The sequence below is a fragment of the Malaclemys terrapin genome, chromosome 1, assembly GCF_027887155.1.
Source record: "Malaclemys terrapin pileata isolate rMalTer1 chromosome 1, rMalTer1.hap1, whole genome shotgun sequence".
Taxonomy (NCBI): Eukaryota; Metazoa; Chordata; order Testudines; family Emydidae; genus Malaclemys; species Malaclemys terrapin.
Window position 1 is genome coordinate 336,956,904 of NC_071505.1, and position 13,067 is coordinate 336,969,970.

Here is a 13,067-nt window from a genome sequence, read left to right on the forward strand (position 1 = left end):
ACTCTTCATTCCCTTGTTGTACTTGATTTTTTTGCTTCATAGGAAATAAGTGGAAGAGGCAATGAATCCCAGTACAGAAGAAAATTTGATAATTATTAAAGCTTTTACATCTGTGTTCTCCCCTTTAGCAGCTTCTTCTCTTGCATCAAGAGATTATTTTTCAAGCATTTCCCTTAGTTTAAATCTGCTAGACAAATGATGAAGCAATTTTCTCTCCATCCACCCAGGTCTCATAGCACTCAGTGGGAGAGAGAGTTTCTTTTTGATTTATAAGGTTAGGGAACTGGTACTGGAATAGAAAAGTAAGTACTTTACTTTCAAATAAAGCCAAAAATGTCAGTGCAGGTGTTATCCTACAGTAATATAAAATTTTGGCAGCATGTGGCCTCGTTACTACAGCTATAGGAGAACTATCCAGAATCCACTTTACTGTTTTGTCAGCTTTCTTTTAAAAACAGAATTTGCTGCTTTTACTTAAGAAAAAGATTGGACATACTCTTTTTCTGCAATCAGTTCATTAGAAGGATATTGAGAAAAGGAAATCTTATTCAGATGTCCAGTCATAAGAATATTTGAAAATCTTGATCTGCTACCAGACAAATGCAAACATTGGGAAACATATTTTCATAGATAGATAGATGCTTGCAACTGTGTACATGTGTATATATATGTGCTCCAAACTAATACATGTAAATATAAAGTTAATCTGCATATCAGGTATTTGTGCTTATGTGTGAACAGTTAGGTGCATAGACAATGCATTCAAATGTGATTTGCACATGCAGTTGCTTACTGCTAACTTTAAAAACTGGTTCTGATTGACAGTACAGCCATCCAGGATCTGTTTCAGCTCATAAAAACACATAAGTCTAGCACTTTGGCCTTAATTCTTGCTTTCTGTTTTAACAGTACAGTAGAACCTCAAGAGTTATGAACACCTCGGGAATGGAGGTTGTTCGTAACTATGAAATGTTCGTCACTCTGAACAAAACGTTATTGTTCTTTCAAAAGTTTACAACTGAACATTGACTTAATACAGCTTTGCAGCTATGCAGAAGAAAAATGCTGCTTTTAACCATCTTAATTTAAATGAAACAAGCACAGAAACCGTTTCCTGACCTTGTCAAATCTTTTTTTAAACCTTCCCTTTATTTTGTTAGTAGTTTACGTTTAACGCAGTACTTTACTGTAATTGCTTTTTTTTTTTTTGGTCTCTGCTGCTGCCTGATTGCGCACTTCCAGTTTCAAATGTGGTGTGTGGTTGATCAGTCAGTTCGTAACTCTGGTGCTCATAACTCTGAGGTTCTATTGTAGCAATGCTTCATGGAATACTGTAGTGTGGAGATGAAGAAGAGCTATTAGGTTACATCTAGTCCATCCCCTGCCAGCATATAATTGCTCTCTACAGTATATTTCTTAGCGTATTATATTGTCCGGCCTACATTTAAATTCCTCAAGAGATGTGGCTTTCCTTGGGAGACTCTTCCACAGCCTAACGGCTCTGTTTTCTAGATATTCAACAGTTTCTTTATTTTCTAAATTTTGATCGGTTATACTAGTTACCCTCCCTTATATCACAGTAACTCATTCCTCTCCTTCCTTGGTGTCTGGTCCCTTCAGACATTTGCAGTTGTTTGAACACCAGTTTCACATGTAAAGGAAATTGTGATCCTTCAAGACTTAGGAAATAATACCTACTAACTTTAATCAAGGTCTGAAAACTTGTATTTTGTAGTGAAACAACTCGTAAGGCTGCTTCTACGGAACTGCATGAACAGTTTTGAATGATACTGATTAGATTATTTTTTAAATCTGTACCATCTTACAAACAGGCTCCTTGTGAACTGTTTTTAATTTTCTTTCTCTCCCAAGGAAAGAGCGATTGGTGTATGTGGGTATCAGTATTGAGAACATCATCCCACCACAAGTAAGTTGACTCAGCTTTGTTCTATTGTTCTTTCATTTCGTAAATGTGTTTACTCCAATAAGTGACTTCAGTCTGTTTAAAAAAAAAAAAAAGAAAAGATACTAACATAAGATTTGCATCATTTTTAAAAGGAAACTGTCAACATTGTTTAGTAGTTTCATTTGGTAAAATTTTGAACCTACTGTGTTAAGCATATGCTTAAGTTCTTAAGAAATCAGGGCCTAAATACAGTTTACGGCTCTATATATTGTAATTTGCTGTTTTGTGTGTTGATAATGAAACTAATTTAAGTCCTTTTAGTATATCTAGCTTGATGAAAAAATCATTTCTGGACTGCTCCAAAGAGTGGCTTCACAAAGATATTGTCTACTCTGCATCATTACTGAACAGTCCCTATGTGGTCACAGGGAACAGGACACCCAAGTGTTAGGAGTGGCAAATGCTCTTTCAAGGCAAAACATTAATTAACTGGTAGATGAGAATGAATTCAGTGGCTCACATTTTAGCTGGTGAGAGTGTAAGAATTAGGCAAGGATATTAATTGCTGTTGCTTTACTTCGGGATCAAGAACCTGTTCAAATTTTAAAAGCTTAAGCTTTATGAATAGATCTAAGTAAAATACTTCACAGGCAATTAAGACATTATTTACCTTTTTCAATTCTGATTATCACTTTCCTGATAATTGATAGGGGAAGTCAGTTAGGCACCCCCAAAGAAATTTTGTTCTCCTCTTTTTAAAACTACACTGTTAAATGAGCAGCTCTTCATTTTTGGTGCCAGTGTAATTTGACATATTGGGACTTCCTGAAATAAGACAGTTGCTGTCCAAAGTTCACTTTCTCTGCAAAAAGCCTACAATAACAGTGTTTTGATTTTGGTTTTTATATTCACAAAAGTCAGAAAATTCGAAGTTACGGTGCCCATAGCATCCATAACTTCTCTCCTACTATAGGAAGGATCTTCTGATACTGGATATTGTATTAACTGTTTGTCTTAATACAAGTGTACATTGAGAGTTACAATTGCCGAAGGAGCCATAATTCTTTGCATTGCTTTGCTTTTGTGTCTGCAAGATTTCAGCCAGAATGTTATAGCAAAAATTTATTGACCTTCCCCCCCCCCCCCTTTTTTTTTTTTTTCAGAATGGGAGAAAAATGTTTTGCTCCTTCAGAGCTTGTGCTTTTTCCCTCATAAACTCATTTCAAAGTGATTTTTTTCTTGTGCCTTCCTAACAGATGATTTAATCCAGGCCCAGTAAATGAGCTTTTACATTTAAACTTGTTCAAACAATAAATGTCAGGTAGACTTTTCCACTCTAACTCATTATGCTAAAACAAATTTTCTCCCTCCACACTTGGTTAACTGAGAAATGGCTCAATGGGATTTTACCAAACTTAAAAAAACAAAACACCACAAGCCTCTTTCTCCCCAAAAAACAAATCACCACCACACCTCTTGATAAGAACAAAAAATTCACCCCAAAGGTCAATTTTTATTGAAAACTAAGGCTCTGGAAATAATGGCATAGAATTAAAGCCCTGTCCAGAGTGGGACTGAAACTGTACCATAAAATGGTATGCAACGAGTGGAGACATAATATGGATCTTTTTCTCCAGAACTGTCAGCTGTCTAGAGGAGGTGATCAATATGGTACACACAGAAAAAATCCCAGTTTACAATGGCTGCAAACACTTGTTGGCAACGATCTTGTTCAACTGTAGCATGGACAAGGCCTGAATGTGTCACCTCAACTAGAAGCATAATATCACTACTGTTACTGTAATCTACATCCTCAATCCAGATACTTATGGGATTCTGTTGCCAGTAAATCTTGCCTTTGTTATGTATAGTACCACAAAGAGAACTGGGTACCTGTGAACTAGGTACCTGTATATAAGTCAGCCACTTGGGAACTTGAAATGTTTTGCACACACCACTTATCTGTTTGACATGAAAATAGACAATTCCAGCTCAGTCCTCGTGAATCTTGAGAGGGGAGACAAACCTATCTGATGTCTGCTCCAGCATATTTAACATTTGTTGTCATACTTCAACAGGAGCCAGAAATACCAGAAAGTCAGGAAGAAAAAAAGAAAGATTCCAAAAAGTCAAAATCAAAACGGCTTGAAAGGAGGTCTACTAGAACACGGAAATGCATAAGTTACAGGTAGGCAGCTTGTTCTCCAACTGGAGAATATTAATAATATATTGCCATTTCCTCTGTCCATCCCTTCACCTGCTTCTTAGAGAGGGTACTTCTATGGTTAGCCAACTGATCAAATTATAGTGTCTTCAGTCTTACTTTTGAATACTGCACATGATTATCAAGCATAGAGCAAAGGTGCCACTTGAGATGACTAACATGTAAGAGCAGATACACGGTGTTTAGCCAAGTGATATGGGAAATAGAGCCATCTTAGAAATTACTTCATTCTTATTGCAGTGTATGCAAAATACTAATGCAGGCCGATGCATCTGTTCTCCCATCTAATGGAGGACCAACTAATATAAATATCTGAAAGCTTTGCATTCCTATTCCTCTTTTCCTATTGCCTCTTTCCTCTGTAAATATCTGAAGGAATGTACAAATGAAAACCTTATCACAAGAGACAAAGTGAGAAAAATGAACTTTACCTCTGCAGAATAGCTGGAAACAAAAGTCATGTCACTAGTGTCTCCAGACAGTTATTGCTAACAGGTTCATAAGATTTCCCCTCCCCCCCCTCCCCCAGGATGTTCTAGAACTGTGCTGTAGATTACTTACTGAAGTAGTCTGTAGTACAGCATAGCTTGTACTGTTTTTAAGTGATCAATGTCCCCGTTGGTCCACAAGGAAACTGTTTAAAACCCTGCTGGCAACAACAATGTTAAAGCCAATAACTAATTTGGCTCTCCTCTCAGTGAGTGATAGGGCATTAGTATAACATGATGAATTTGCCAGCGTGATGTTCACTGAGCACTCAGGAATTTTCTCTTAATTAACTGTAGATATTTTTCGGTACCTCCTACTCCTGGGGGAATTCTGCGCATGCGCAGAATTTGTCCCCCTCAGATTTTTTTGCTTCCCTGCAGAAAAATGACTTTCTGATGGGGAAGCAAAGGGATGGGAAGCCACAAAAGCGATCATGTGACCCTCTCCAGCAGTATGTTTTGGGTAACTAGGGCACCCAGCAGAGAGATAAATCACTGTGTGGCAGCAGGTGGAACTGGGGAAGACCTGGCTGGTGCTTCTTACCCTACGCCAGGCTCAGCTGCTAGTCCCGGCAGGGCTGGGGATGAAAAGACTTCCTCTTCCCCTGCATGGCATTCGGGGCCGTGTCAGACCCACCCCCAGATTTCTCTGCTGGCTGTAGGAAGCTCTGCAAACTCCCCCACACTTCCTGCTCCTCATCTGCAGGGGGAGGGATCACTGTACAGGGAGCTGATCCCCCATCCACCCAACCCCCGGGCATCCAGACACTCTCATGCTCCAGACTCTCCTGCCAAGCCTCACCATCCCTCCATACCCTGAACCCCCCATGACAAGCCTCACTCCCCCTGCACCTGGACCACCTCAACAAACCATCCGCACCCAGATCCCCACCCTACTGAGCCCCAACCAGCTGCACCTGGATCCCCACCCCACTCCCCCAGCATCTGGACCTCCCCACTGAGCCCTCCACACTCAGACCCCCTTCCGAGCTCTATCGACCCCACCCCCCCGAGCCCCAACCACCTTCACTTGAACCCACCTGCAGAGTCCTATTACCATTGCACCCAGAACCCTCCAACAAGCCCGTGCCACCAGATCCACCTCTGAGCCGCTTGCACCCAGATTGTCCCACACAGAACCCTATAAACCTACACCTGGGTCCCCCCACATTAAGCCCCTCCACACTTGGATTCTGCCTTACCACACCTGGTACACCTGGCACGGAGGGGCAGGGCCCTGGGGTGTTTCTGGGGCAAGCCTGGTCCTTGCGCTGTGTTAGGATCGGGTGCAGCCTCACTGCTGAGTCTGTGTCCCGGGGCGGAGCTGCAAGGTGATCTCCCACCTTTGTACAGCTAGTGGCTTGTTCTCCCCAATGCCATGCTGGACCCTCCACATTTATTTGACAAAAAAAATTTGCAGAATTTTGCAGAATTCTAAAATATTGTGTGCAGAATTTTTAATTTTTTGGTGCAGAATACCCTCAGGAATAACCTTAGTTAACAACAGATGCCACACTGAGGAAAATGTCACTGATGGTATACAAAATTCAATATCGCTTGTAAGAGGCATGATGCTAAGGGCAGGTTTTTATAGATTTCTGTCATGTTCCTGACAGTTGAGGCAGTCACTGACCCAGGGGAAAATATTTTTGTCTGTAGGGTATTTTGACAGTACTGCAATGGGTTTATAAAATCCTGCGAGGCTAGTGATTTTTACATGGAAATAATTTTTTTCATACAGTATTACATTTGATACTCAGTCTTACTATCTTAAATGACAGACAAGTATCTCTTGCACAGTACATCATAGATGTCTTTGAGTTTGTGAATGTATTTGTGTGTGTGTGTATTGTCTGTACCCGACTTCAAATTCACACATATACAATGGAAGTCTAGGTTGTGTTAATGAGAACTGTGTAGCCCCTCCTTCAGGGGAAATAAACCCTAAAGTCTTATTTTGCTCACAAATGAATCTATAAAATGTTAGTTCTGTTCAGATACCTGCTTTCTTTGTGTCTTTGGAGTCATCGGCATCACTTATTGATGAACAGGTTAATACAAAATCAACACTACTGAACTAATAAAACTGCAGAAGAGCCAGCTGTCATCTGTTATGCCTCATATATGGAAAGACAATTGTCAGCTACCACTTGATTCCAAAATAGTTATTAGTAGTGATATGTGGAATGGAAAGAATAGCTTAATTATTCCAAAGACAAAATGAAGCGAAAAGATTTTTGTTAGAAGAAAATAAACTTCCTTGGAATAAACCTCACAAAGGTGTCGTTTCAGAGTTGCTTATTTTACCATAAATGCACTTTAAAGGTGACATGCAAATGTGAGGATTTGCTTCTTTATAATGTACAAAGAAGGCCAGAAATCTTTTGTTATGAAGAAAGCCTGGTGGTTTTCACTCATAGAAATATCAGAAATATTAGGAATAGTTTTCCCTGTTTTGCATGTAAGGTACAGAATGAGGATCTCTCTCGCTCATTCAGTTAAGGGATGAACCTTTATTAAAAGAGGTTTTCTCCAGCTGTTAAGCATTTAAATTAAAAAAGATATGTGGAAAAACAAAAAAAAAGTAGAATTTTATCTGTCTGAATAAAATTTACTTCTCCAGACAATTAATCCAATTTCATTTCCTTGTATCTGATGTCATAGGCCTACTAGCTTTTTTCTCATCCATAGTGTCTTCCAGGGAAACCAACATAGACAAGACCTGAATTTCCAACTGAAGAAACAAAACATAATATCTTTTTAAACAAAAACCCTTCTGTCTTCTTTTGTACATCAAACCAAAGAGGGAACAGACCCTGTTTTCTTCTATTTGCAGGTTGCCTTTAAATTGCTTTCTCCATGTACAAAGTCATATTCAAAATTGTAAAGGCTCCTATAGCAAAATTACAAAATATGAAAAAAGAATACTTTTGCTTTTGTCCTTCCAGTTTGCTTTACAGCATAGTTCAACCTGTAAATAATAGCGACCCTAATATAATTAAATTTAACACCCTTGTCCGGGTGGGAAAATACCAAAGAAGTCCACCACAGTAGCATTTAACTTCAGAAATAGGAGCTACACAAAATGAGGAAGCTAGGTAAACAGAAATTAAAAGGTATAGTCACAAAAGTGAAATGCCTGCAAGTTGCATGGAAACTTTTTAAACTCACTGTAAGAGAGGCTCAAATTAAATGCATACCCCAAATTAAAAAACATAGAGGACCAAAAAAATGCCAGCATGTTTAAGGTAGTTAGGGAAAAGCAGCTAAAGGCAAAAAGTCATCCTTTAAAAATTGGAAGTTAAATCCTACTGAGGAAAATAGAAAAGAACATAAACTCTGGCAAGTCAAGTGTGAAAATATAATTAGGCAGGTCAAAAAAGAATGTGAAGAGCAAGACTCAAAAAGTAACAACTTTTTTTTAAAGTACATCAGAAGCAGAAAGCCTGCCAAACAATCAGTGGGCCATTGGACAATTGAGGTGCTAAAGGCGCACTCAAGGATGATAAGATTGTCGTGGAGAAGCTAAATGAATTCTTTGTACCAGTCTTCACTGCAGAGGATGTGAGGGAGGTTCCCACACCTGAGTCATTCTTTTTAGGTGTCAGATTTGAGCAAATGTCCCAGATTGAGGTATCAATAGAGAGGAGGTTGTGGAACAAATTGATAAATTAAATAGTAAATAAGTCATCAGGACCAGATAGTATTCACTCGAGTTCTAAAGGAACTCATATATGGAATTATAGAACCACTGAGTGTGGTATGTAACCTATCACTTACATCATTTTCTGTACCAGATGACTGGAGGATAGCTAATGTGACACCAATTTTTTAAAAAGGCTACAGAGGTGATCCTGGCAATTACAGGCTGGTAAGTCTAACTTCAGTAGCAGGCAAATTGGTTGAAACTCTAGTAAAGAACAAAATTATCAGACACCTAGATGGACACGATTTGTTGGGGAAGAGTCAACGTGGTTTTTGTAAAATGAAATCATGCCTCATCAATCTGTTAAAATTCTTGAGGGGGTCAACAAACATGAACAGGGGTGATCCAGTGGATATAATATACTTGGATTTTCAAAAAGTCTTTGACAAGGTCCCTCACCAAAGGGTCTTAAGCAAAGTAAGCAGTCATGGGATAAGATTTCATGGATCAGTAACTGGTTAAAAGACAGGAAACAAAGGGTAGGAATAAATGGGAAGTTTTCAGAATGGAGAGAGGTAAATAGTGGTGTTCCCGAAGGATCTGTATTGGGACCAGTACTGTTCACCATATTCATAAATGATCTGGAAAAAAGGGTAAACAAGGATGTGGCAAAACTTGCAGATGATACAAAACTACTCAAGATAGTTACATCCGAAACTGACTGTGAAGAGTTACAAATAGATCTCACAGAATTGGATGACTGGGCAACCAAATGACATGAAATTCCATGTTGAAAAATACAAAGTAATGCATATTAGAAAACACAATCCCATCTATACATACGAAATAATGAGATCTAAATTAGCTGTTACCACTACAGAAAGAGATCTTGGAGTCATTGTGGATAGTTCTCTGAAAACATCCTCTGAATGTGCAGCAGCAGTCAAAAAAACTGATAATGTTAGGACACATGAGGAAAGGGGTAGATAATAAGAGAGAAAATATCATAATGCCACTATATAAATGCATGGTACGCCCAGACTTTGAATCCTGCATGTAGTTCTAATTGCCCCATATAAAAAAAGATATACTGGAATTGGAAAAGGTACAGAGAAGGGCAACAAAAATCATTAGGGATATGGAACAGCTTCCATATGAGGAGAGATTAAAAAGACTGGGGACTGTTCAGCTTAGAAAAGAGACAACTAAGGGGGATATGATAGAGGTCTATAAAATCATGACTGGTGTGGAGAAAGTGTATAAGGAAGTGTTATTTACTGCTTCACGTAACAAAGAAGGAGGGGTCACCCAATGAATTAATAGGCAGCAGGTTTAAACCAAAAAAAAAGGAAGTACTTCACACATCACACAGTCAACCTGTGGTTCTAGTTGTAGGGGATGTTGTAAAGGCCAAAACTATATAAGCTCTTGAAGGATAGATACATCAATGGCTATTAACCAAGATAGTCAGGGAGCTCTCTGTGTCCCTAGCCTCTGACTGCCGTAAACTGGGCGTGTACAGCGGGATGGATCACTCAATAATTGCCTGTTCTGATCATTCTCTCTGAAGCACCTGGCATTGGCCACTGTCGGAACACAGGATACTGGGCTAGATGGACCATTGTTCTGACCAAATATGGCCGTTCTTATGTTCTGTCAAATGAAGAATTCTGTAAAGCATATATTATGAAAATGTAGGTAAACTACCCAATTTAGAAGTTTAGAGAGCAGAAGTAGCACAATATGAAACACACACACTAGCAATCAAAATTCAGACAACTTGACTACTTAACATGAGACTTGTATAGACACATCTGAGAAGGCTGTCCTGAAAAACGAAGATGCATATGCCTTCTAAATTAAAAAAAAAAAAAAAAAAAAAAGTTTGGCATAATCAATAAGCAACTATTTCTTGTGAAAATTTTTGCTGAAATACTTATAAAACAAAATATTCACATTGTGTTTTTTGAATTCAGTAGCATACTCTGTAAGAAGGAAGTGTTTTTGAGAATTTATCTAAATTATTAGTAAGTCAGCCCAGGTAGTAATATATATCCATCCTGCTAGAAGCTGGAAATGCTCTACATATTTTTTAAAAACCCATTGAGCATCTGTCTAGTACACTATGAATATGTATGATGTCTTTCTGATTATTTTACCACTTTCCCTCAATTTTGGAATGTCTGAAGCACTCTGAATTCTTACAGCTATTTTAGATTTTGAAACATGACTTCAAAATATATCTGAACTGTGCTCTGTTTCAAAGTAGTAAATAAAAGATACTATTTTTAGATTTGATGAATTTGATGAGGCAATTGATGAAGCAATAGAAGATGATATCAAGGAGGCCGATGGAGGAGGTATGTTTTTATTACTTACTATTTGTATAGTTAAAATGGTGACCTGCTGGGCTGGTATGACGCACATTCTATTACAATGCCAGAGGGAATGCATGTAGTTCTGACCTTTGATACCTCGTCTGAATCTCTGCATAGCTTGAAATTTTTACTACTGCACTATCAAATGGAAATTGCTACTGTATTTGCCTGGTTGTGGGGCAATGGTTATCATGTGTTGGAGAGTCCATGTAGGGAAAAATCATGTTGCTTTTGTTAACTATCATTAAGTTCAGTTTTTACTTTTTTCAATATCTAAACATAAAACTGGGTGTCAAGAACCAAACATTTTATAATTGCTCCCTAACTTTGGATGGCCAGATTAGGAAGCCACTAGGTGCTTCTGGTATTCAGTACCTCTGGAAATTGGGCTCATATGTGTTTTCACATTGAGGTGCCCAAAACTAGTCAACATCTTGAAAATGTTGGCCCTAATCTTGGTCAGTACTTCCCTACTGCACAGATGTGTTGTGAAACTTTATTCATTAATGCTTGTAAATCTCTTTTGTGATCCTCAGAAGGAGCTAATAGTAAAAAAAAAAAATTAGAACGAAGTTAGAAAATTATAACTTTATCTTACTATTCTAATCTGTCTTTCTTTTTCTTTTGTGACATGGTGAAGAGCTGAGGGACAGATTTTTTCCAAACATGCCCAAGGGATTTAGGAGCACGCTGCCTATTGCCTGTCAGTGGGATTTGTGCTTCAACATCTCTTGCGTGTTTAAAATGTTCAGATAATCCCTTGTACCTGTTCTTTTTGAATCCCCAGAACAATATCTGTTTTTTCAAAAGCCCTATGGATGTGCACAGGCACTCTGAAAACCAGGCCTGATTATTTATTAATTAATTTAGATTTAAAGTAATAAATATACTTATTCAAGGCTCTAAGGACCCTAACATAATTAGTAATTCAAAAAATACAATTAAATTAAGTCTTAAAAGTATTAAAATGAGTTCCACAGGAACTCTGCCTGCCAGCTAGCCACCTCCTTTCATTTAGGAGGTATACCATCGGCTTTCTCTAAAGACTCTATCAAACAGATGTCATTTGCAGTGTGCCCAGAAAGTCACCAAATTTGAGCTGTTATGGACTGAGTGGGGGAGCAGGTTCCAGAGTCTCAGAGCCCTCACAGAGAACACTCCATCAGCCACCCCGTCTCTTTTATAATACGGGAAATCCAGCTCAAATGCCCCTGCTTGACAGACCACAGCAGGGTCCGTATGGCCCAATCTGTGACTAGAGCACATCCAAATAATGGATGTGCAGTTTTGGCTGTGTGCACGGTACAGGGATTATCTCTCAAACTCACCCTACCAAATAAAAAAAAATAACCCCAATTTATCCTGCCATGGCACTCGGGGGGCCACTTGTCTCCTTCCATCTCCCCAGGTGCCTGTACAGCCCCTGCCATGTATGCGGCAGGAGGTGACTGCCCAGGAAAGAGTCTACCATCACTTACTTCTTCATCAGGCCCTCAATTCTGTCTGGATCCTAAAGGGAAAAAAAAGAAGAAAATAATTGGGTTATCTTTTAACTAGGACTTGAGGCTGCAACCTCCACTCAGCCCTGGCTTTACTATGAGTGCCACTTCTGCAAGCTCAGTCCCACTGAGATAAAGACAACGAAACAAAATATTTTTAATGCTAAAGTGGTATCTACCTACTGGAGCACTTTCATCCAGACATGGTGTCACTTATCATGGGGAACACCCTGAGCCTTTAGGACCAGTGGTTAGGACAGCAGAGGAAGTGACCAGGCTCCATCATTCTCATATGGTGTTGTGTGAGGGTATAGGGCCTCAGATTGTACCCTACTTATAGATAGCACATGTCACATCACTTGAAGAAGCCCTTTGATGGTTGGGATTGGGATAGAAAGGGTGGATAGAAATGGGATGGGTTGGGTGGATAGAAAGCTGGCTAGATCGTCAGGCTCAACAGGTAGTGATCAATGGCTCCATGTCTAGTTGGCAGCCGGTATCAAGCGGAGTGCCCCAAGGGTCGGTCCTGGTTTTGTTCAATATCTACATTAATGATCTGGAGGATGGCGTGGACTGCACCCTCATCAAGTTTGCCGATGACACTAAACTGGGAGGAGGGGTAGATATATGCTGGAGGGTAGGGATAGGCTATAGAGGGACCTAGACAAATTAGAGGATTGGGCCAAAAGAAATCTGATGAGGTTCAACAAGGACGAAAGAATCCCATGCACTGCTACAGACTAGGGACCGAGTGGCTAGGTCGCAGTTCTGCAGAAAAGGACCTAGGGGTTACAGTGGATGAGAAGCTGGATACGAGTCAACAATGTGTCCTTGTTGCCAAGAAGACTAACGGCATTTTGGGCTGTATAAGTAGGGGCATTGCCAGCAGATCGAGGGATGTGATCATTCCTCTCTATATAAGATTG

The 13,067-nt window shown here is 39.3% G+C and overlaps 1 protein-coding gene across 4 annotated transcripts in view; it reads left to right on the top strand.

Annotated features, from left to right (window-relative positions):
• The window catches only part of RSF1 (remodeling and spacing factor 1), a 127,386-nt gene that overhangs the window by 78,845 nt on the left and 35,474 nt on the right, over positions 1–13,067 (top strand). For all 4 annotated transcript variants that reach the window (XM_054015795.1, XM_054015792.1, XM_054015793.1 and 1 more), the window contains exons 10-12: positions 1,873–1,927; positions 3,985–4,094; positions 10,557–10,624. In XM_054015795.1, the coding sequence (XP_053871770.1) occupies positions 1,873–1,927; positions 3,985–4,094; positions 10,557–10,624 (233 nt within the window). The remainder of the gene's footprint in view (positions 1–1,872; positions 1,928–3,984; positions 4,095–10,556; positions 10,625–13,067) is intronic.